Source organism: Staurois parvus, unplaced genomic scaffold, assembly GCF_062004578.1.
Source record: "Staurois parvus isolate SC_StPar_1 unplaced genomic scaffold, SC_StPar_1.0 ptg000971l, whole genome shotgun sequence".
NCBI lineage: Eukaryota > Metazoa > Chordata > Amphibia > Anura > Ranidae > Staurois > Staurois parvus.
This window is the reverse complement of record NW_028318767.1, coordinates 773637-800000: the sequence shown is the minus strand read 5'-3', so window position 1 is coordinate 800000 and position 26364 is coordinate 773637. Positions and strand designations below refer to the sequence as shown.

The 26364-nt window shown below is 41.1% G+C and overlaps 1 protein-coding gene across 1 annotated transcript in view; it reads left to right on the top strand.

The window, feature by feature from the left end:
• BRCA1 (BRCA1 DNA repair associated) overlaps positions 1 to 26364 on the top strand; it is a 265311-nt gene that overhangs the window by 125519 nt on the left and 113428 nt on the right. Inside the window, exon 7 of the mRNA XM_089657153.1 lies at positions 21124 to 21201. Coding sequence (XP_089513279.1) covers positions 21124 to 21201 — 78 coding nt within the window. The remainder of the gene's footprint in view (positions 1 to 21123; positions 21202 to 26364) is intronic.

Genomic DNA, 26364 nt, shown 5'->3' with positions numbered 1-26364 from the left:
GAAAAGACAAGGACAAAGATAAAAGACAATCACAAAAGGGCTCCAGGACGACCGCAACAGAATCGATCCTCAAATTGACAGAAGGAACTGGTCAAATCTCGATGGGTGGGTTGCCGCCAGCCAAGGGACGCCTTATCTGCAGGAATTTGGTATGGGTATCCAGCAGTATAGCTGTCAATTTTTCATTAGCCATTATTCATCAGGTTTTTGACAGCCTTGAAACTGAGGAGAGGAGTCTTCCAAGCCCTCGTGGTAGTCAGTTTAGTAGCCATAAATAAATGTGATGCCAGCTGCCGTTCAGGGCGAAGAAGACCCTCCAGTGGTCTAAATAGGAGCGCTTCGTACAGGTCGCGCTTAATGTCCACGTGGAGCATAGTGCGGAGAAGGGCATAAACCCTAATCCTTAATCTGCTAACCTTAGGGCAAGTCCACCAGATGTGAACCATAGTACCCACTTGTTGGCACCCCCGGAAACAGGCCGGAGAATATGTGGGGATAAAATTAGCTAGAGGAGCAGGCGTATAATACCATCTATAAAGGATTTTGTAGGTGTTTTCGAGAATGATGACATTCCTCGAACATTTAGATAATGCTTGGGTCATGATCCACCAATCCTGTTGATCCAAAGTCCCCCCAAGTTCTGACTGCCAACGTTGATGATAGGAACGGACCAGAGGGGTTCTATAAGAGATAATGGCAGAGTCTACTCTGCCATTATCTCTTATAGAACCCCTCTGGTCCGTTCCGATCATCAACGTTGGCAGTCGGAACTTGGGGGGACTTTGGTCTACCAAAGAGCTCAAACCCGGAGCATGGGGTCTATGTCTGCACTGGCTTTCAAAGGGGGACAGACGATAAGGTCCCGAGTGCGTCCGTATTAGTATATTAACAAAATGACGGAGTTGAAGGTAACCAAAATTTTTTCCACAAAGGAATGTTATAGGAGGAGCGCAGAGTTTCAAAGGTAAGTATTCGGGTGGGAGATAGCAGCGAATGCATATCATAAAAACCATGTGTTTGCCACCAGGCAAATTGCCTAGGATTGTCCTGGCCTGGAGGGAATAACGGGTTATGTAATAGACGTAACAATGGTAGAAAGACTGCTGACCTGACAGTTGTGCAGAAAACCATCATTGACACCCTCCATAAGGAGGGAAAGCCTCAAAAGGTAATTGCAAAAGAAGTTGTATGTTCCCAAAGTGCTGTATCAAAGCACATTAATAGAAAGTTCTGTGAAAGGGAAAAGTGTGGAAGAAAAAGGTGCACAAGCAGCAGGGATGACCGCAGCCTGGAGAGGATTGTCAGGAAAAGGCCATTCAGAAGTGTTGGGGACTTTCACAAGGAGTGGACTGAGGCTGGAGTCAGTGCATCAAGAGCCACCACACACAGACGGATCCTGGACATGGGCTTCAAATGTCATATTCCTCTTGTCAAGCTGCTCTTGAACAACAAACGTCAGAAGCGTCTTACCTGGGCTTAAGAAAAACAGACCTGGTCTGTTGCTCAGTGGTCCAAAGTCCGCTTTTCTGATGAGAGCAACTTTTGCATCTCATTTGGAAACCAAGGACCCAGAGTATGGAGGAAGAATGGAGAGGCACACACTGCAAGATGCTTGAAGTCCAGTGTGAAGTTTCCACAGTCTGTTTTGATTTGGGGAGCCATGTCATCTGCTGGTGTTGGTCTACTGTGCTTCATTAAGTCCAGGGTCAATGCAGCCGTCTACCGGGATATTTTGGAGCACTTCATGTTTCCTTCCGCAGACGAGCTTTATGGGGATGCTGACTTCATTTTCCAGCAGGACTTGGCACCTGCCCACACTGCCAAAAGCACCAAAACCTGGTTCATTGACCGTGGGATTACTGTGCTTGATTGGCCAGCAAACTCGCCTGACCTGAACCCCATAGAGAATCTATGGGGCATTGCCAAGAAAAAGATGAGATATGAGACCGAACAATGCAAAAGAGCTGAGGGCCGCTATTGAAGCATCCTTCCATAACACCTCAGCAGTGCCACGGGCTGATAGCTTTCATGCCACGCTGCATTGAGGCAGTAATTGCTGCAAAAGGGGCCCGAACCAAGTACTGAGTACATATGCATGCTTATACTTTTCCAAGGTCCGATATTGTTCCTTGTACAATCCTTGTTTTATTGATTGCATGTAATATTCAAATTTTCTGAGATTGTGGATTTGGGGTTTTCATGAGCTGTAAGCCATAATCATCACAATTATGACAAATCACGGCTTGAACTATCTTGCTTTGCATGTAATGAGTCTGTCTCATATATTAGGTTCACCTTTTAAGTTGCATTACTGAAATAAATGAACTTTTGCATGATATTCAAATTTTTCGAGTTTCACCTGTAGTTCGTCATATGTCAGGATAAGCTTAATTCCTAGATATGGTAGTGCCGAGATCCATTGAAAGGGGAACAAATGTTTCAGAGTAGCCAAAAGTGATGGGAAATAGTAATTGACATAGCTTTTGATTTGTTAGAATTGACATGAAGACCCGAAAGATTTGCAAAGGAATCCAGAACCGCAAGTAAATTAGGCAGAGTGACCCCCGGATTCGTGATTGACAACAATATATCATCTGCGAACAGAGACAACTTATGTTGGGAACCAGCCACATCAATCCCCTTAATATCAGGATGCATACGAATGGCTTCTGCCAACGATTCCAAGGCTAAGATAAAAAGTATGGGGGAAAGTGGACAACCTTGTCTAGTACCCCTGGCAATCGAAAGCGTGGAGGACTCAAATCCATAATATTTAAGTTTTGCTTGGGGGGATGTGTACAACAAAGAGATCCATCGTAGGAACGAGGGGCCAAAGCGGTTAAGGACTGATGAAAGATAAGGCCAGGATAAGGTGTCGAAAGCTTTTTTGATATCTAAAGATAGGAGCATCATATCAAGTTTGCGAGCATGGGCTAAATGTTGTAGTTGTAAAATACGTCTGATGGCATCTCCAGTTTGTCTATGAGGGACAAATCCCACCTGATCCCTTTTCATCAGACGAGAAAGGAAAGAATTCAGTCGAGTGGCCAAAATTTTGGTAAGGATTTTCAGATCAATGTTAATAAGAGAAATAGGCCTATAGTTTGCCCAAGAAGAAAGATCTCGATCTGGTTTAGGGATCATAACCATATTCGCAGTCAGAGTCCGGAGAAAAGTTCGAACCTCCCTTCACCGCGTTAAACATGGCGGTGAGATATGGGGCAAGCACGTCAGCCAACTTCTTGTAGTATAGCTTTGTGTATCCATCTGGACCTGGACGTTTGCCTGTCTTCAGATCTGCTATGCATTGCAAAACCTCTGATATTTGCATATCACGGTCCATCAAGTCCTTATGAGCCGAGGTCAAAGTAGGCAGGGACAAACCAGAAAGAAAATCAGAAATTGACTGAGGATCAGCCCGATTGGGCTCAGTATAAAGTTTGGCATGTCGATACCGGAATTCCTCCAAAACCACTACACGATTACTTGTGAGAGTATTGTGACGAGTGCATAAAGAAATCGGTTTGGGGTGATGCGTAAAAGAACGTAATCTACGAGCCAACATAGAGTCTGGTTTGTTTGCTTTACTATACCACGTCTGGCATGTCCAGCGCAAAGAACGCTCAGCCTCATCTGTCAAACAAAGATCCAGTTCTAAGCGAGCCTGATCTAACAGTCTACGATTCAAAGGGGTAGGTAACTGTTTAAATTGAGCTGATGCGGAAGCTAACTTTGATTCCAGCTGACACTGTTTAAGCTGCCTATCCTTCTTCCGACTAGAAGCTATCTGGATAATATGTCCCCTGAGAACAGCCTTGTAAGCTTCCCATTACGTCACCGAAGAAGAGACCGAACCCGAGTTTAGCTGGAAATATTCCTGAGATTTGCGCTGTAGTTCTGCCTGAATCTCCTTCAGCGAAAGCAGGGAGTCATTCATTATCCATGAAGAATAGGCTGGCTTACAAAGAAGAGATCAACAGACCACCAAGATAGGATCATGGTCAGACCATGGAACTGTGAGAATAGAGACAGAGCGAACCAAAGGGAGATGTTTACGATGTTTACATACAAAAGCATGGTCTATTCTGGAATGAGAATGATGAGGGTGCGAATAATAAGTATAGTTTTTCCCCCGGGGATGAAGTTCATGCCAGAGATCAACCAACCAAATCATGGGCTCCTAACATACGTACTAAGGACTTCGCTGATGCGGAAGGAACAGGATGCTCTGCTGGATATTTATCTAGCGCGGGATTTAACACTAAATTGGAGTCCCCTGCCATCAAGAGAGTACCACATTGATGTATAGCCAAGAGGGAACAGAGGTTTGACAAAAAAGGTCCAGGTTTGACATTGGGAGCTTAGTAGGACATTATGGTAACTTCTATACCTTGGATCGTGCCCTGTAGCAGAAGATATCTACCATTGGGATCAGCAATACGCTTCACACAGACAAACAGAGTTTTGCTATGTAAGACAACCAGCACCCCTCTCTGCTTGGGGCAAGCAGCCTGAAATATCTGAGGGTAGCGTGCATCAAAATATTTTGGGGCCGAAGTAGTTGAAAAATGAGTTTCCTGCAGGCAAGCAATGTCCACCCGGCGAGCCCAAAGGAACTTAAAGATCTTTACCCGTTTCTGCGGAGAGTGCATCCCCTGTACTTTCAGAGATAACCAGTTCAACGACATGATGATCGGAAAGAAAGAAGGTCAGATCCGCCGTGATCCCTGGAAAAAAATGTACAAAAACAGAAAACACACATGACGAGGGACAGAGACGAGGTGGAGAAGAAAGAGGAAAACAAGAAGACATCTAATATACAAGCAATATATCTGTGAAACACTAAGATTAATACAAACATAATCAACTGTGGGTAAAATACCCACATAGGGGCTGGGTAGCAGGCAGGGCAAAAAACCATACCGCTAGCCAGCTCAGAGGGGGACATGGTAGTCCACCGGAACAACTCAGCATTAATAGAAAGAACAAAGAATTATTATGCGAACAACTTAGGCTAATACACCTGTGAGTGAGTGAACAACAAGCAACTTGAAAAATGATGAAAATCTCAACCAGAAAGGAGAGAGAGGGAAGAGAAAAAAAAAAGGGGGGGGGAGGAGCCTGAGATCCACTCTGACTTGAAAGAAGTAAATCACTTGAAGGTTATGGGCCCCTCGGGCCCACAGATATTGTAGCCTCCCCATTCAGGGAGCGGGACAAATCTAGATTCCGTTCCAGAAAGTGGCGGCAAAGAGCCATATGTAATGAAACTGCATACTGATGGCCATTCACTAAATATCAAGTCGCGGAGACTTCCTGGAAATGCTGGTCCTCCAGAGATCGAAGAGCTTGAGAGCTACATTGACTTGGAGAAGAAGACTTACACGAAAGACTGGGAGTTCCGAGGGCGTGTAGAAATTGTAGCTTCCTCGCTCTGGGATTGTGGCAACTCCAAATTGAGCTCCTGAAAATGACGGCGAAGATCAGCTGGTGAAGAGGCCTGGAATTGACGACCCTGGAAGGAGAATGAGAGCTTGAAAGGGAAGCCCCATCTGTACTTGATACCAGCTGATTAAAGAATTTGAAGATAGGGTCTCAAAGTACAACGTTTGGTAATCGTAACTGGGGACAAATCCGCAAACAGATGAATAGTGTCCCTGAAATTCCAAAACCGGACGATTCCGAGCCGCTTGTAACAGACGCTCTTTAGTGCGGTAAAAGTGGAATTTAATAATAATGTCCCTGGGAGGACCCTCTGTGGGCTTTGGAGTTTGACCGTATCCATAGAGCTTTAGCTCCTAACGCTCCAGGGTGATCTCAGGAACCAGTTCCTGAAAAAGAGCAGTAGCAGTACCCTGTAGATCGGTAATTACCTCGGGGACTCCGCGGATGCGGAGGTTATCTCTACGGGCTCTATTCTCAGCGTCTTTCAATTTATCTTTTAAAGTGTCCAGCTCAGCGTGCAAATCCTCCACCTCCTGTTCATGACCCTCCAGAACCGTAGTCTCCAGATCCATACATTGTTCCAATTGATGGGCACGAAGACCCAGTTCTTTTGAGCCTCTTACCAGATCCGAAGATAATTTACGGGAGGCAACTGTAATCTCCTCTCTTACTATAGCGCGGAATTTGTGTAATAAGGCTTCAGGATTTTGTTCCAGAGGATCGGCAATCTCCGATGGGAATTGCTGCTGACTGTCGCCATCTGACTCAGGGTGCCCCGGAAGCTTAGTGTTGTCATCAGGCTCAGGAGGGCTAGGTTTTAGCTTAGCGACATGGCCCTGCGGAGGGGATTGCTGTTTGACCCGATGATTAGGTTTAGTACATGGAGTGCGATGCATTGTTAAGAGAAGTCTAGAGGGTTCCAAAACGCCTTCAATCTTTTGGAGTAATATACTGGAGTGTAGAAGCCAAATTGCCGAGGTAGATATTCCGATGGCACGGCACAGGGGGATCACTTAGTCATCCTCTCCCGACACGTGTACATGTCCCCCGGCGAGGATACATTCACATAAGATGCATTGTTATGGTACACCAGTAAATAGCGTAATCTCAGTTGGGGTAGGCACGGGCCCCAGTATTTCAACAGCTGATGAAATGTGGGTGGCTATGGTAACTAGGCCAGATGTACAGTCCTTGTAAAAGCTAACCATGGGGTGCTTCAGGTCCCCTAATTCACCCATTAGAGAAGGGGACTGAAAGATGGAGCTTGTCCCCCTATTTAGGGCTACAACCCCCCTTTGATTAGTCTCTGGGCCTCAATGGGATCCTATATAGGCTTGGTGCGGGCCTCAGGACCTCCAGAAGAGCCAGGGGGACCCACTCAGGCCGTCTCTGACCTGGTTTTTGGTCCGTAGGGCAGAGCGGTAGCGTGTCCCCCCCCCCCGCCGTGGTAGGCCGCAAGCCGTCCGGCGTCCCGGATGATCTGAGGGTGGGGCAAAATCGCCAAGAACCCTCTGCAAGTGTCAGGCGGGATCCGGTGGTCTATGGATCCGCTGTATGTAGCAGCTATGTCTGGGATGGCAGCGGATAACAGTGCTAGGCGTTGGAGCTCAGGGAGAAGCATCCGCTTCCGGTGCCATCTTGGACACACCCCTGGGCTGACTTTTCATTGGGGTGCAACCTATATGCTAGAGATGGTTTGCACCTAAATAGAAGGGGGTTTACTGTGCTTGGAGAGGTTTATGGAGCGGCTGAAGGAATATTTAAACTAGGATTGAGGGGGGAGGGTGAAATACAGTGGGGATCGAAAGTTTGGGCACCCCAGCTAAAAATTTGTATTAATGTGCATAAAGAAGCCAAGGAAAGATGGAAAAATCTCCAAAAGGCATCAAATTACAAATTAGACATTCTTATAATATGTTAACAAAAGTTAGATTTTATTTCCATCATTTACACTTTCAAAATAACAGAAAACAAAAAAATGGCGTCTGCAAAGGTTTGGGCACCCTGCAGAGTTAATATCTTGTACTGCCCCCTTTGGCAAGTATCACAGCTTGTAAACGCTTTTTGTAGCCAGCGAAGAGTCTTTCAATTCTTGTTTGAGGTATCTTTGCCCATTCTTCCTTACAAAAGTCTTCCTGTTCTTTGAGTATTCTGGGCTGTCTGTCACGCACTGCTCTTTTAAGGTCTATCCATAGATTTTCAATTATGTTGAGGTCAGGAGATTGTGAAGGCCATGGCAAAACCTTCAGTTTACGCCTCTTGATGTAATCCCCCGTGGATTTCGAGGTGTGTTTAGGATCATTATCCATTTGTAGAAGCCATCCTCTCTTTAACTTCAGCTTTTTCACAGATGGCATCAAGTTACCATCCAAAATTTGCTGAAATTTTATTGAATCCATTTTTCCTTCTACTCGTGAGATGTTCCCTGTGCCACTGGCTGCAACACAACCCCAAAGCATGATTGATCCAACCCCATGCTTAACAGTTGGACAGAGGTTCTTTTCATTCAATTCTGTGCCCCTTCTGTGCCCCTTCCAAACGTACCTTTGCTCATCCCGGCCAAAAAGTTAAATTTTAACCTCATCGGTCCACAGAACTTGTTTCCAAAATGCATCAGGCTTGTCTATATGTTAAATTGCAAAGTTCAAACGATGATCTTTGTGGTGAGGACGTAGAAGAGGTTTTCTTCTGATGACTCTTCCATGAAGACCATATTTGTACAAGTATCTCTTTATAGTGGAATAGTGTATCACAACTCCAGTGTCTGCCAGATCTTTCTGGAGGGATCGTGCAGTCAAACGTGGGTTTTGAATTATTTTTCTCACAATCCTGCAAGCTGTTCTGTCTGATATTTTTCTTGGTCTTCCAGATCTTGCTTTAACTTTCACTATTCCTTATGACTGCCATTTCTTAATTACATTCGGAACAGAGGATATTGACATCTGAAAATGCTTTGCTATCTTCTTATAGCCTTCTCCAGCTTTGTGAGCGTCAACTATTTTCAGTTTCAGTTTTCTAGACAACTGCTTAGAAGAACCTATGGTGCTGTTTGTTGGGGCAAGGTCAGGTGAGTCTGGGCATTTAAAACCTTTGAGATTGACATCACCTGGTCTTCCCAGACGATGATTGAGAACAATCCATGACACTGGCAGGTCTCAGCTTTGCAAAGGGGGCAGTGCATGCTATAAATTCTGCAGGGTGCCCAAACTTTTGCAGATGCCATTTTTTTGTTTTCTGTTATTTTGAAAGTGTAAATGATAAAAATAAAATCTAACTTTTGTTGACATATTATAAGAATGCCTAATCTGTAATTTGATGCCTTTTGGAGATTTTTCCATCTTTCCTTGGCTTCTTTATGCACATTAATACAAATTTTTAGCTGGGGTGCCCAAACTTTCGATCCCCACTGTAGATTATAATGGGGCAGACAGATCAGACAGGGGTCAGTCCTTATTGTTGCGTGGAATGGAGAAAGATGGGGGGAGAGCTATGGCAAGTGATTAGAAGGTTCCTATGTTATAAACAACAATTGGAATTGGTACCATCTGTACGAAAATAGAAAATATGCAAAATATGCGTGCAAAAGGTGTCAATGAACTAAAGTGTTTTGTTCACCAATGCCAGTAGTCTGCCAAGCAAAAAATGGGAGTTGGAAGCTTTGGTGCATTAAGAGAATTATGATTTAATTGGTATTGCTGAATCTTGGCTTCATTCTTCACATGACTGGGCCTTAATAGCTTTGGCTATGTTCTCTTTCGGAGAGACAGGGTAAAAAGGAAAGGTGGTGGTGTCTATGTGAGAAGTGATCTCAGAGCGAGTGTGAAAGAGGACCTAGTTGATGGAGAATGTGATGAGGCTGAAGCATTATGGGTGGAACTGCACGTGGGGTGCGTACTACAAAGGTAATCATTGGAGTTTGTTATCGGCCACCCAGTGGTAATGAAGAGGTGGAGACTCACCCCTTGCACAGATCAAAAGGGCTGCAAGGCCTGGGACAATTATAATAATGGAGGATTTTAACTACCCTGAAATTGACTAGAGTAATGGCATTGCAGGAACAATTTGAAGGGCAAAAATGTATAAATCTACTACAGGACAATTTTATGATACAGTTCATAGAATGATTTTCTGCAGGGCCTGGTAATCTCCATGCAGAGCTTATTACTAATGTACATATAAAAGAATATCTTGGTAGCAGTGTTTGCTGTAAACAACAAGCACATACGGGAAAAATAAAAATGCTCAACTTTAAGAGCGCTAATTTCCCAAGGCTGAGATCTGCTCTCCAAGACTTGGACTGGGAGGGAATATTGGCATCAATGAACACAACACAGAAATGGGAGTTCTTCAAAAAGACTGTATGTGAACACATTGCACTATATATTCCCATGGGCAACAAGTTTAAAAAGGCTAAAAATAAAACCTATGTGGCTTACGGCCAAAGTTAAAAAAGCTATAAATAATAAGAAAAGAGCTTTTATTAAATATAAAAATTAAGAAACGCTATCATCGTTTAAACATTACAAAGAATATAACAATATGTAAAAAGGAAATCGAGGCCGTAAAAATTGAAAACGAACGACAGATTGCAAAAGATAGCAGGACCAACCCCCAAAAATTCTTCAAATATATTAATAGTAAAAAGTTCCTGTCCGAGCATGTAGGCCCTTTACAAAAATAATCTAGAGTGGGTGACTGGGGACAAAGAGAAGACAAATTTTATGAAATACCTTCTTCAGCTCTGTGTATACAAAGGAGCATAGGGGAGCTCTTGTTCATAATGGGTTTGGTATTGACATAGCCCCAGATGATCCACATTGGCTCACAGCTGATATGATCCAGAAATATTTAGAAAGAATAAAGGTGAATAAAGCACCTGGACCGGATGGCATACACCCACGGGTCCTTAAAGAATTGAGCTCTGTCATTTCAATGCCATTGTTTCTAATTTTTAGGGACTCTTTAATGACTGGCATAGTACCACTGGATTGGTGCTGTTAGTTTAACTTCTATAGTTGGGAAGATACTGGAGAGTTTAATAAAAGACCAAATAGATGGGTTCTTGCTGGAAAAATATATTTAAAGCAACAGACAGCATGGATTCATGAAAGAGAGAAGTTGTCAAACAAATCTGATTTCTTTTTATGAGAAGGTGAGCAAAACCTTGGACAGAGGGGTGGCTGTGGATGTGGTATACTTGGATTTTGCAAAAGCCATTTGACACAATTCCCTACACACTAATGTGCAAGGTAAAGTCTACGGGCTTGGAAAAATCTGTATGTAAATGGATAGAAAACTGGCCAAAAGATCGTATTCAGAGAGTAGTGGTTAATAATTCATACTTTGAATGGTCTAGGGTTGTCAGTGGATTTACCCAAGGTTCAGTGTTGGGACCCTTACTTTTTAATATATTTATAAACAATATAGGGTCTGGGATTAAAAATACCATTTCAGTCTTTGCAGATTACACCAAGCTGTGCAGTGCAATAACCTCATTACAGGATGTCTCCAATTTATAAGCCGACCTCAATGCACTATTTAATTGGGCAACTATGTAGCAAATGAGGTTTAATGTTGATAAATGTAAGGTTATGCACTTGGGGCAAAGAATATGCATGCATCATATATACTAGGGGAAGTACAACTGGGGGAATCCATGGTGGAGAAGGATATGGGAGTTCTGGTAGATCATAAGATTAATAATGGCATGCAATGCCAAACTGAGGTTTCTAAAGCGAGCAAAATCCTCTTGTATTAAAACATGTATAGACTCCAGAGAGAGAGAGAGATAGATATCATTTTACCCCTGTACAGATTGCTCCTAAACCTGTCTAACCACTTTAGTGAGTAGAAACTAGTTTTGGATTACTCCTGCAAGGATTCACATGGTTTTAATTCAAAAGTTGAAGGTAAAGCTAAAACTCTTTTATAAAAAATATAAACAAACTGCGCAAAATTAGACTTCTAAATCCACTCATAAGAAATATTATTATATAAAGTGTAAAAATTAATAGTGCATATCCTTAATTATATTGTTATCCGACACCAAAAAGTCCATGTGTGATCACAAAATTCCAAAGAAATTTCCACCTTCCACCCGTGCAGAAACAAACATCAAATGCACTCACCAGAACTTGGTGAGTGAAAAGCCTTTAAGGACTTTTACAGGGATCCTAAACCCTCTTTCGCATTTCACTCTATAGAGATCTTCAACATCCACGTGGGCTCCACCGTTTAACCAGGAAAAAAAATCTCACATAGTGTGATATTGCCACATAATATTAGAAATTTCAAAGTATAGATTAAGGCCACTCACATATCATCGACTTGTAAAAGGCACATTTATTTATATATAGTAGACTCCAGGTAAGACATGAACATTTCCACAGCCTTTCTTATTCCAGGGATCTCACATCAGCCGTAAAACAGAGCAGAGACTCCAGACAGACCAAACAGGTTCCCAAAGATGGCCGCTGGAACGCACCGCTCAGCGTGCGCTCCACTCACCGGAAGTGACGTCAGACGTACGTGTTATGGACCGGAAATGCGTCAACGCGTTTCGCCCCTCCCATCGGGCGTTCTCAAGACGTCCATTTCCTGTCCTATCTCCCTTAAATACCCAAAAGGAACCCGCCCTTTGATTACAATTGGTCAAACCATCTCCCAGGACCTCGCTCCTCCTATTGTATGACTAGATATCTTAATACTTACAACGTATTATCAATTTATTACTCACATCAGGTAATATATATACATAAATGAAAAAAATATAGATAAAAATACACAAAAGATTTTTTTATACTTTAATAAAATATATAATAAAATTAAACTTAAAAATTGGAATGGAAAGAGTACAAAAATAAATATAAAAATAAAATAAATATAAAAATAAAAATAAAAAATATAAATAAAATTAAATTAAAATAAAAATAATAAACAAAAAAACAAAAAAAACAAAATATATATAAAATAAAAATAATAAAAATAAATAAAAATTGTTTTTATATAAATACAAATAATAAAAATAATAAAAAATATAAAAATACAAATCCCACTCCTACAGAAAAATATATATTTTAATTTTAAAACAACACCAAAAATTCTTCTTTTCTTAAAAAGTAATCTCTGCATATAGCTAATTCTACTTTTACCAATCAGACAAAAAACAATTCATATCTATGTCTGAATTCAACCCTTTGGGGTACAAAGAACCCAATTAAAGGATCCATTTTGTTTCATTCTGTGAAATACTCTTCACCATATCACCTCCCCTCCAAGGTGCAAAAACTCGATCTATCCCACAGAATTTTAAACCCGATGGATCCCTATTATGATGCATTCTAAAATGGTAGGAAAGACTATGATGTTTATATCCTTTTTTAATATTCCTAATATGTTCTCTCAATCTCACTGACAACTTTCTAGATGTTCTCCCTACGTATTGAAGATGACATGAACATTCTAACAAATACGTCACAAAGGAACTATCACAGGATATAAAATTCCTGATCTTATATGAGGAACCATTAGAACAAGAGTGGAACGTATCTAATCTCCTATTGTTATCTCCTTTCATAGTTCTACATACCAGACACCTTTTACATTTATAGAACCCCACACTATCAAGAAAAGTCGCCTTTTTCTTTGGAATATCTGGGACATTTTTTGCTAACTTTAATCTGAGTGTAGGTGGTTTTTTATAGACAAATGAGGGTTTTCTGGGCAACAAATCATGAAGAACTTCATCCCTTTTTAAAATCTGCCAATGTTTACGTATTATATTTTCAATAGCCTTATGCTGGTTTGAATAACCCGTGATAAAGGCTAATTCACTTCTCCTTTTCTCTTTCTTTTTCTTCTCTAAACCTCTTTTATGTTTTTTAGTGACCACTTTTAGCACTATTATACAGTAATCTATAATATAGTACATCTATGTATTTTATATATATATTTTTTATTCTTATTTTATAGTATATATATTATATAGATGGCAATTGTACACATATGCAATGTTTTTATTGTCCTTTTCGCTTGTTTTTGCTTGACATTTATGCCCCACCTCCTGTGCTGTGAATGTCCAGCCTATATGGGAGAGCTCAAACATAGATTTGTGCTTTATATAGAGGAGGGCATTCTCGGTTCTGTTAGCTCTGAGGAACAAGGGATCTCCCTTCACCCTGAGAGTCTCTCCTCTCGGTGGGATTCGTACATGTCTCCTACTTCAGTGTTCCTATTTTGGATTTTATATGCCTTATATACTGCCACTTTTGTGAGTATACATCTTATTTCTGTAGAATTACACTTTTTTTTTTTTTTTAAGGTAATGTGCAAGGTTGGTGCGCATCCTGTTTTTGTTCTTCATTGCAAATCATTAGTAAGACCTCATCTGGAATATTCAGTTCACAAAAAGAACATTGGGGAACTGGAGAAAGTACAGAGAAGGGCAACCAAACTGATAAGAGGCATGGAGGAGCTCAGCTATGAGGAAGGATTAGAGGAACTGAATTTATTCTCTCTTGAGAAGAGATTAAGGGGGGATATGATCAACATGTATATATACATCAGTGGTTCATATAGTGAACTCAGTGTAGAGTTATTCATCCTTAGGTCATCAAGGACAAGGGGGCACTCTATGTCTGGAGGAAAAGAGATTTAATCTACAAATCCGGAAAGGTTTCTTCACAGTAAGAGCTGTGAAAATGTGGAATAAACTCCCCCAAGAGTTGGTTCTGGCCAGCTCAGTGAATTGCTTTAAAAAAGGGCTGGATTCTTTCCAAGATACATATGATATAACTAGATACTAACATTTATAGGTACAGTTGATCCAGGGAATATCCAGTTGCTTCTTGGGGGATCAGGAATTAATTTTTTCCCCTGCAGGAGCAAATTGGATCATGCTTTGCTGTTTTTTTTTTTTTTTTTTCAATGGTTTAGCTAGATTAACTTTTTTCAGCCAGACTATGTTTGCAGTTGTGCCATACTCTTTCAATTTTCGGATGATGGATTGAACAGTGATCCATGAGATATTCGAAGCTTGGGAAATGTTTTTATAACCTAACCCTACTTTAAACTTCTCCACAACTTTATCCCAGAACTGTCTGGTGTGTTCCTTGGCCTTTGTGATGCTGTTTGTTCACGAATGTTCTCTATCAATCCTTTGAGGGCTTCACAGAACAGCTGTATTTATACTGAGATTAAATTACACACAGGTGGACTCTACAAATTAGGTGACTTCTGAAGGCAATTGGTTTCACTAGATTTTAGTTAGGGGGTATCAGAGTAAAGGGGTCGGCATACAAAGGCATACCACACTTTTCAGATTTGTATATATATAAAAAAAGATATTTGTAAAAAAAAATTTATCATTTTCCTTCCACTTCACAATTATGTGCCACTTTGTGTTGGTCTATCACATATAATTCCAATAAAATACATTTACGTTTTTGGTTGTAACATGACAAAATGTGGAACATTTCAAGGGGTATGAATACTTTTTGAAGGCACTGTATCCCAACTCTGCTTCAAATATTAAAAAAATATGCCAAACAGAAAAGTGCACAGGCCCAAAATTTTAAACTATTATATAAACCCAAACTAATGCAGCTGCAGTATAACCCCACCCAACAATTCACTAAATGATGAATTCCAATATCTGTCACCACCGTGCAGTGCTCTAAATTCATGGCGTTACATTCATTACATCAGACTCATCAGGCAAAATCATGTATGGTCATACATAGATTGTCTGTGCATAAATTCAACTTAAAATGTCAGGTATTTTCAAACCTAGAATACAGTTCATAAAATAAGTACAATTAATTCAATAAATGAACATCCAATCTTCACTCGGTGCTCAGTTTGCTGTGTGATTTTTGTCCAGACTTGAAATCTATGCTTAACCACTTCCATACAGGACACTTTTACCCCCTTCCTGCCCAGACAATTTTTATGTTTCAGTGCTCTCACACTTTGAATGACAATTGCGCGGTCATACAACACTACCCAAACTAAAATTTTATCATTTTCTTAACACAAAATCGGGAGCTCGGTTTTGGAAAGGTTCAATTTGAGGAAATGGAGCGACATCCAGTCTAATATGTCGTTCAGTAGGTGGGTGATACGGGCGGAGACTGAAGGGGTGAGGCGAGGGGTGGAGAGGTAAATTTGCGTGTCATCGGCATAGAGGTGATAGTTGAAGCCGTGGGAGTGTATCAGTTTGCCGAGGGAGGAGGTGTAGATGGAGAAGAGAAGGGGCCCGAGGACAGAGCCTTGGGGGACCCCAACAGAGAGGGGGAGAGAGAGGGAGGTGGTAGCGTTCTAGGTAACGCTGAAGGAGCGTTGGGATAGATAGGAGGAGAACCAGGAGAGAGCGGAGTCTCTGGTCTCCCACATTACACACCCAGATAATGGAAATGCAATTAATTTAGTAAATATAAACTGCTAAATACCTTTTCTCATCAGCAGTATATATCAGTCTTGTGACTTCTACCATTGTCCAGCTGAGCACTGGTTAAAGCTTGTAGGGGGAGTTTTCATTCTTCTATAGGAGCATGCAGGACCCCTGACCTCTGTCTGGACAGTGCTGATCACATGCACTCTCCCAAGAGAAAAAAAAACTTTCTAGCAATACACAACTTACTGAGCATGTGCAGAGTAACTCCACACATATGTCTTATCAGGAAATAAGAGGTGGGGGGGCAATGGAAGAAGGGGAGAATCAGAGAAGACAGGATCAAACAGCCTTTTTGAACAATGCAGAGGATTAACCTGTTAGGTTCCACAGTGGGTATAACAAGCCTGCTTTACTGCATATATAGGCTGAGTTTACTGTTGTGGGTTTAGTAACACTTTAAATAGACTGCCAATTATTTTACCCTTTCTGCTCCAATCGGGAAATCAGGTAATATAGTTTAGCATAGGTGTTTAGATTGCAGTTTACAGTACAATACAGAGGAAATAAAAGTGGAGCAAAAAAGATATGATGGTATGAGATTAAGAAACCTTGTTTTGTCAGTGTAACACAAAAATTAAAAAAATGCCAGCATGCTAATGAAATAGTGGCTATAAAGTCAAAACGTTTTTTACCCTAATTCATTCTATGGTGCTGTCAATCTTCTGTGAGGAAGGTGAGGGAGCGTGGCCTGCTGGTGATGTGTGTGTCTATGAATGCACACAGCTGAGCTCAGGAATGCTCCCGCATGGGTATGGAATGCTGAGGGCGCACCCTGTAGGAGGCAGAGCAGAAAGCCCTGGTGGTGGACTCCAGAATAGGAGGTTGGAACTGCTCTGTGCAATATCACTGCACAGATCAGGTACTGTAAGTATAACCTCTTTTTTTCATTTTAAAGCAAAAACAAATTAGAATTTTATATAAAGAAATTAATCATTAAACTATTTTATCATTGACCCCTCTAATTTATATTTTATATGAAAAAAAAATAAAGAAATATTAAGAGTTACATTAATTAATCTGAGACCTAAATGCCAAGCTTGGAGTTCCGCTCAAGTCAGAGAGAAAGTACTTCTATTTATTCCTAGGAAACCGGGTGCTGTCATTCGCTGTAGTCTTGTGAAATAGAGTGAGATGAATGCCACTCTCCCAGGCAGCCCTTGTGAAATAAGGGTAGAAAATGGCCTCAGCCTAAGCATCTCTAAGAACCACGCCCTTTGACACATTTCGATCCACCAACCGGGCTTAGTCATAGAGGTGACTAAGCCCCGATTGGTGGGGCGAAATACGCCAGAGGGTGTGGTTTGTGGGGAAGTGTAGGCTGAGGCCATTTTCTACCCTTATTTCACATGGGCTGCCTGGGAGAGCGGCGTTCATCTAAGTTACATGTCTTAATCTACTATATGTTTACAGCCAGTTCAAATATATGCTAATTAGATGCGTTTTGAACCGCCTCCAGTTCGCATGACATGTGAAATAACATTGGTTTCTATTGTGCCTGTTAAAATATATACTGTGCAAACGAGTGAAAATTGAAAAAAAGTCAGTATTCTGAGCAGTGCGATCCAGTTCAGGTGCAGATTCAGGCCCATTGACTTCTTTACTGTAACTGCTTAGCCTGGGGTCCCGCTTTACTTTTAGTGCATTTAAATCTGCTAGTACATCTAAAACTTCACTCCCCCCAGACTGACAATGCTGCTGTCCATTCGTGTCCCCTGTGCTCCTTTATCCAGAATGGAGGTGTGTTGCTGGCCAGATAACCAAGGGGAAAAAGCCTAAAAAAAAAACAACTAATGCAGCCACCACATCTAATAATTGGTAGGCTGCAATATATTAGATTTTTGGGTTTATTATCACTTTAAGTATCGTGTCATAAAATATAATAAATAGCTGGGTTTGGGATGATGCTGAATTTCTTTGGCATGTTAGAAATTTCTGACATGCTATTTTTTTCTTCCTGTGATCCTGGCAATAGTTGATCAGTGTCGAATGGAATGTTTCATTGTTTTGCAAGACTAACCTGTGTCATAGCAGATTTAAAGATGAGTGAATTAAAATCAATATAAAATCTGTATATGGGGAAAAAATTAGACGGTACTACATTTACATAGCCTGATCTTATCCCGGCTTGTTAATTGGGATTGGTTATGTGTAGGTGGGTGTAATAAAATGCCATCCTGCTTTTTTTCTACTTGTTTGTGTTTTAATCGTTGTCCGTTCATTTGCAGAACTGAGCAGGACAGTTTATGCCATAATAAGTGACACATTACTTCCCTTCTTGTACTACCGCTCTGTGCAAGATTGCCATGACTAAAAAAATTCTTGGAAGTATAATAATTCATATGTGGTCATTACTGAACCAGTGTATGTGGGAATCATTTGGACAAAATGTGCAAGCATTAACCACATGCCACCCAGCCACTGTATAAATACGGCGGCAGGGCGGCACGGGCAGGCAAAACCACGTTTTAAAACGTGTGTTTTTTAAACAGGTAGGGGGCTTGCGTGAGGCGCGCCGCCGCCCTACCTGTCCCGCGATAAAAGCTGCGGATGTCAGTCGCCGGGTCACAGCCGGTCCTTACCGGCTATCTCCCGGCGATCGGCGGCAATCAGTGACAGAGAGCACAGCTGCAGTAGCTGTGCTTTCTGTCACTTCCCTGACAGTTCGAGGACAAGCTGATCGGGACAGAAGAGTTTCTCTCTCCCGATCAGCCTGTCCCCATCCAGCACACACCCCCGCCACCTAGTAAAACTCTCCCCCTCACACAGATAACCCTTCCCTGAAAAATAAAGTTAACCCCTTCCTCCTCAGTGCCATTAGTACAGTGTCAGTGGTTTTTTTTTTTTGCACTGATCACTGTATTGATGTCACTGGGGATGTCAGTGACCCCAAGTCAGTACCCCCCAATGTCAGAATGTCCACCGCAGTCCCACCATAAGTCGTTGATCGCCGCCATAAGTCACTGATCGCCGCCATAAGTCGCTGATCGCCGCCATTATTAGTATAAAAAAAAAACTAAAAATCCCAGTATCTTTCCCGCCATTTGTAAACGCTATAGCTTTCACGTAAACCAATTAATTTACACATTTTTTTTTTAGCAAAGGCATGTCGCAGAATGCATTTTGGCAGAAATTTATGACTAAATTTGTGTTTTCCTTTTTTTTTTACTGGACATGTTTTATAGCAAAAAGTCCAAAATATATATTTTTTTTTCCTCAAAATTGTCAGCCTTTTATTTTTATAGCGCAAAAAATAAAAACCGCACAGGCGATCAAATACCACCAAAAGAAAGCTCAATTTCTGGGGGAAAAAAGGATGTAAATTTCATTTATGTACCGTATTGCATGACCGCGCAATTGTCCGTTAAACTAGCGCAGCGCTGTATAGCAAAAAAATGGCGTAAATTGCAGTATCTATACCATAGTTTGTAGACGCTATAACTTTCACACAAAGCAATCAATTTACACTTATTGGGATTTTTTTTACCAAAAACATGTAGCAGAATACATTTTGGCCTAAATTTTTGCTATATATTTTTTATAGCTGAAAGTAAAAAATGTTGTTTTTCTTCAAAATTTTGGGCATTTTTTTGTTTATAGCGTGAAAAATAAAAAGCGCACAGGTGATCAAATACCACCGAAAGAAAGCTCTATTTGTGTGAAAGAATTATCAGTTAAATTAGTGCAGTGCCGAGTAGCAAAAAGAGGCCTGGTCATTAAGGGGGGTAAATCCTCTGGAGGTCAAGTGGTAGATAACTGCAATATCAACTGTATTTTTCCAAAGTCATTGGCAATCGTTATTTAAAAAAGATATGCCCCTAGGGTTTCACATGTTCTTGTCTCAAATTATTTCTAACAGTTTCCACACTTGGGGCTTTCAGTTCAGTTTTAACACTGCAATATACTCTGCTGCAAATGTTAGTAACCTTGGTTATGGACGCAATAGAGCTCACTGTGTTGAATTACACACTGGCTTTTAATATCTCTCTAGGACATCAGAGGCAATATCTCTCTAGGACATCAGAGGCAATATCTCTGCTTTTGTTCCCAACTCAGTCTTGCTTTTCTTGTTGCAGCAAGCAGAATCTGCTTCCTTATGCCATCACCTCCATACTGTAAACAGAATCCAACATTGAAAATGAGACCATAGGAGTTGAGATGGCTACATTAGATATGTGGAAGTGGAAATTCACATACAGAGAACTATCTACTAGAGTTCTCAAAAGGCGAATAGACTTATTAATATTTATACAACACCGACTTGCGATTTGAGAATTTTGAACCATTAGAATTACGACTTGCATTTTTGTAAGATTTTTGAATTAAAGAAACAACCCTATGAATACCTAAAATAACCTTTACAAAAAGTAATGTACAAGATTTAAATATCTTTTTCAGGCAGACTTAACAAATGCTAAGCCATTATGTACAAAGGTATTATCTAAAAGGATCACCAGAATCATGAACAAATTGTTTGTGTTTGGATTAGAATTCAGGAGCTTATAGTGGTTAATGCGGAAGTTTTTTTTAATTGACTGCATTCTATGCAGTGAGTTAAAAAAAAAATCTATGTGTAGCTCTCCCTCCCCGCAGCCTCTCCTGCATACATACCTGATCCCAATCTCAATCCAGCGATGTGCACAAAAGCTGAGGCTGTCTTGACTCTCTTGCTCCTCATTGGCTTGGATACAGCTGCAGGAGCCCTTGGCTCAATCAAAGCAAGTGATAAAGAACAGGTGGCGGGGCTGAGCTATGCTCTGTGTCTCTCATGGAGGCACTTAGCAAGGGGAGGGGCCAGCGGGGGACCCAAGAAGAGGAGGATTGAGGATACTCTGTGCAAAACCATTGCATAGAACACGCAAGTATGACATGAAAAAATTAAGCTTTTTATAGTCACTTTAACTGCTTTCATGGCGCCCTATAGCAGACATACTGCTCCAGGGTGGCACGGATGTACAAAATCACACGCACACCCATGATTTTGCAGTTGCGGGTAGGGGGTGCGTGTGCAGAGAGTGAAAAACAATCTTATTTCATTTTGATAACTTGATAACTTCTTTTAATGTGCTTAAATTTGGTCCCCTTGTATTTCGGCCCCTTTGTTTTGTTTTTTTTCCCCCTTGTGTGTTTTGACAATAATTAGACTTGTGTTTTATTGAAATTATCTTATGCTGAAGAATTACCTCTCAGGTAAGGATTTGGTTACCATTTCTTTTCCTTTCTTGCAGATGAATATCTGGTGTGTGAAAGAACTTTGAAATATTTCTTGGGAATAGCTGGCAGAAAATGGGTGGTGAGCTATGACTGTAAGTAGAATTCCTTTATTAGCGAAGAATATTTTTGATAAACATTTAATATGTATAGAAAACCTAGAAACGTGTTATGTACTGGCACTATCAGGACATCTAGGATACAGACCCTCAAAAACAGCAGAAACCTGGCACAATACACAGTTGGAAAGGGTTCAAGCATCACCCAGTTGGAAAGGATTCAAACATCACACAGTTGAAGGAGAGTTGAAGAAAGTTCAGTCTGCATTGATCTGGATGTAATTGCCAGTCTGGCAACTACTGGAAATTATCTTGTTTTATTAGCACTCGAGCACAGCATGGATGCTGTGAACCATCAGCTACGGGCGGCATCCCATCTAGGGCTTTTACATTCTTCCCAGTCAACTTCCCAAGACACCTAAACAGCCACATACTTCATATTGTACCAATGGTATGATTGTATATATTTGCGAAATACTGCTTGTTTCGGCCGCAAGCCAGTGTCTATAACTAAAATGTAATTTTGGGTGTACTGACCTAATTACATTTGTCCAGTATTGCCATAGGTAATGAGATGGCTACAGCAAACCTATGTTTGCAGCTGGGTGTGAGTTAAAGAATCCCTTTGACAATCAATTAGATGCTGTGTTACAAGTAGTTACAGTGTATGTTTTGGGGGGGTATATTGTCTACAATAGTATTTTTGTGCATGCAGAGTAAAAGCAATAATCACTAAAACCGTATTTTGCGCTGATGTATCCTTCAAATTACTTGTCTGCATTGAATTAACCTCTTGGCGCCGGCCGCATGCATGCAAATGTGTGGCACCCGGCGTCTGGGCCTTGACACCGAGTGGCCGCACATTTGCGTGCAATTGAGAAAAACATATGTGCTGAGAGCGTGCGCACCCAGCACACATGTCCGGTACTCACGGAAAGGTCCCGATCTTCTCTTTCGATCGGGACCTTTCCCGATCATGTGACGGCGAATCACGGCGGTCACATGACCCTAAAACCCCGCACCGCCTCATGGCTTCTAAAACCCTTAAAGGCCCGGGAGGCGCCAGTGCCCAGGGGTTAAATTATCTGTTTGTTACTCCAGACATTTCTGTTCCTTGCCCAAAAAACTCCCAATTGCCTGGTTCATTTCTATTCCACCTACTCGTTCTTGTTTTACACAAACTGTTTGTGTTGAAGCAACCTTTCTGAGGTGCAGATTTTATTTCTTTGTAATTTCCTTTTTTTCCCTTTCCAGCTTTCCTAGTTATTAATATTGCAGTCCTGAGATATCGCTGTGTATTCCTTAGGCCTTTTGTCAATATAGAAGCAGCTGTCATTTCTTATTGTACAAGTTGTAAATTTGCAGCTTGTGTGATTAGATTCTTTTTTTTTTATACCATTTCAAAGTAGAACCAAAGGAATATATTTAAAACTGCATTAGATTTTCATTGTTGTGTTCTTCACAGAATCTTATTATAGGGATTATCCACAGAAAATGTTTTGTTTTATTGTGCTTGTACATGACAGCAATAATTTTATCCAGTTTCTTTTGCAGATATTTTCTTAAGCTAAAACTTTAATTTTACAAACATAATTTTACACCTTTGAAAATGTCTTCTCTGTGCCAATGTCCATTACTTTTATGTACTTGGTTTCTATGCTCTGATAAACCTCAAAGTTGAAGTTTACAGTTGAATAGCCAGTGTGACATAACTTCCCCTTCACATTAGAGATGAGAGTCCTTTCTACTCTTTAAAGCATACCTGTAAAAATAAATTGAAAGTCCAATCCATTTGCCTCTTTAGTCCTGCACCAATCTTTTTGGTCACAGGTATTACTGGTGACCAGTCCTTTGCTCTATGCTTAGCTTTTTTTTTGGGGGGGGGGGGGGGGGGCAGAACTACAAGAATTCAGTTTTTTCTTAACATCTAATTCATTTACCATGGTGCCATAAGGTCTGGGGGTTCAATTTATTTTTGCTTTAGTTCCATGGGGAATTTGCAAACAACTAAGATACCTTGTAATGCAGTTCATTCAGTGTATTAACCACAGTAAAGCATATGTAGAGGAGATAGATTTATGGTAATTGTTTTTAAGAAGGTGCTTCCCACACACAATATGTATACGGTATTATATTTAATTGCAATACAGTATTGGAACATACAGTTAGGTCCATATATATTTGGACACGCAATTTTCATACTGTGTTGCACCAGAATAAATTAAAACAAAACAATCCAATGAATTTGAAGTGCAGACTTCCAGCTTTAATTCAAGGGGTTAAACATACGTAAATATCAAGTACAAATTTTAGGAACTGCAACCATTTTTATACACAGTCCCTCCATTTTCAGCAGCTAAAATGTAATTGGACAAATGAATATAATCATTAATAAAATGTTAATTTTTAATATTTTGTTGAGAATCCTTTACTGGCAATGACTGCCTGAAGTCTGGAACCCATGGCCATTACCAAAGACTGTGTTTCCTCCTTTCTGCTGCTTTGCCAGGCTCTAACTGCAGCTGTCTTTAGCCGTTCTTTGTGGGTCTTTCGGCTATTTGTTTTGCCTTCAGCAAGTGAAATGCATGCTCAATTGGGTTCAGATCAGGTGATTGACTTGGCCATTGCAGAATATTCCACTTCTTTTCCTTCAAAAGCTCCTGAGTTGCTCTTGCAGTGTGTTTTGGATCATTGTCCATCTGTACTGTGAAGCACCATCCAATCAACTTTGCTGCATTTGGCTGAATCTGGGCTGACAGTATATCTCTAAACACTGCAGAATTCATCCGACTGCTTCTGTCTTCTGTCACATCATCAATAAACAACAATGACCCAGTGCCACTGGAAGCCATGCATGCCCATGCCATCACACTGCCTCCACCATGTTTTACAGATGACGTTGTGTGCTTTGGATCATGAGCTGTTCCAAGCCTTCTCCACATTTTTTTTTCCGTCATTCTTGTACAGATTAATCTTAGTTTCATCCATCCAAAGAATGCTTTTCCAGAACTGGTCTGGCTTTTTTAGATGTCTAAAGTCTAATCTGGCTTTTCTGTTCTTCAGGCTTATGAATGGTTTGCACCTTTTGGTGCACCCTCTGTATTTGCTCTTGTGAAGTCTTCTCTTTATTGTAGAGTTTGACAATGATGCGCCCACCTCCTGGAGAGTGTCCTTCACTTATGTTGTGAATGGGTTTTTCTTTACCATAGAGAGGATCCTGCGATCATGCACCACTGTTATCTTCCATGGACGTCCATGCCTTTTTATGTTGCTGAGCTCACCAGTGTGTTCTTCTTTCCTCAGAATGTACCAAACTGTTGATTTGGCCACTCCTAATGTTACTGCTTTCTCTCTGATGGATTTGTTTCGTTTTTGAAGCCTTACAATGGCCTGTTTCACTTGCATGGACAGCTCCTTTGACCGCAAAGTAGGTTCACAGCAATAGATTCCAAATGCAAATACCACACTTAGGCTACGTGCACACTAGCCTTGTTAGCAAGCGGCAGACAGTCATTTGGGAAGCGTTTTTACCGTTTCTCAAATGCCTGGGAAAATTCTGCACATTGCAGCACATAGTGCTGTTCAAACGGGAGCTATAGCGTCGCAGCAAAACGGATGCCTCTGGTCGAGTCAGGAGGAGTTGAAGCCTCCTATTCAAGTCTATGGTGCCGCTCCGCAAACACCCGGCCGGCGTGTGCGGTTGCGAGGCGTTTGCGGATCGGTAACACCATTTAAACTTCTTTATAGGCGTTTTTAACGCTTGGCAACCACCGCTAAACCGCGCATGCGGCGTTTGCGGAGTGTTAAAACCGCTCTGCACACGCCGGACCAACGCTTGTTAAACGCTATAGGGGCGTTTGGCAAGAGTTGGAAAAACAGTCAAGTGTGAACGAGCCCTTACAATCAACTCCAGACCTTTTACCTGGTTAATTGATGAAGAATTAACGAAGGCGTAGCCCACACGTGGCCATGAAATAGCTTTTTGTCCTTGAAAAAGGATGGATAGCTACTCTTAAGAGCTGTAATTCCTAAACCCTTCCTCCAATTTGGATATACATACCCTCAAATTAAACCTGAGAGTGTGCACTTTCAGCCCATATCCATTATAACTATAGCTTGAATATGTTTTAGTAAATACCTGAAAAAATCAAAATTGTGCTCGTGTCCAAATATATATGGACCCAACTGTATATCCTTATGTTTGCACTAAAATGCACAAGTCCATATCCTATCGTTATAATAAAATAAGAATTTAGAAAGTAAAATGGCATTTTAGTTTCTCCATTAGGTTAACCCTGATATACAGTTTGCTTGTTCAAAATCATAACCAGAAGACTGAATAGGTTAGGTGGGCAGAGTTAGAGCCCTTTTACAAGAGTGGAATCCACCAAGGGGATCCTCCTGCTTAGCATGGGATATGTCTGCTGATCCCCGCTGAGCAGACGGATGAAAGGTCTGCTCCGCTTGTACAGAGTAGACATGGACGCAGCCTGCTATTCTTTATGGGGCTGTTGGATGTAACAGACCGCCTGTTTGTTTACATCCACTGTCATCCGATATGCTAGATGGAGGGGAAAATATCCCCATCTGTCATCCCCATCTTTTTATCAGATCGGATGCAGGCAGGTGTGAATGGACACATGTCTGTTTACACCTGCCTCCTCATAGAGAAGAATGGGTGGTTGGATCAGGTCCACCTGAAAAACGGACAGGCGGACCCGATTGGGTAATAAAGATATTTACAGTGGGGCAAAAAAGTATTTAGTCAGCCACCAATTGTGCAAGTTCTCCCACTTAAAAAGATGAGAGAGGCCTGTAATTGGCATCATAGGTAGACCTCAACTATGAAAGACAAAATTAGAAAAAATCCAGACAATCACATTGGCTGATTTGGAAAAATTTATTTGCAAATTATGTTGGAAAATAAGTATCTGGTCACCTACAAACAAGCAAGATTTCTGGCTCTCACAGACCTGTACCTTCTTTTTTAAGAGGCTCCTCTGTCCTGCACTCATTACCTGTATCAATGGCACCTGTTTGAACTTGTTATCCGTATAAAAGACACCTGTCCACAGCCTCAAACAGTCACACTCCAAACTCCACTATGGTGAAGAGCTGTCGAAGGACACCAGAAACCAAATTGTAGACCTGCACCAGGCTGGGAAGACTGAATCTGCAATAGGCAAGCAACTTGGTGTG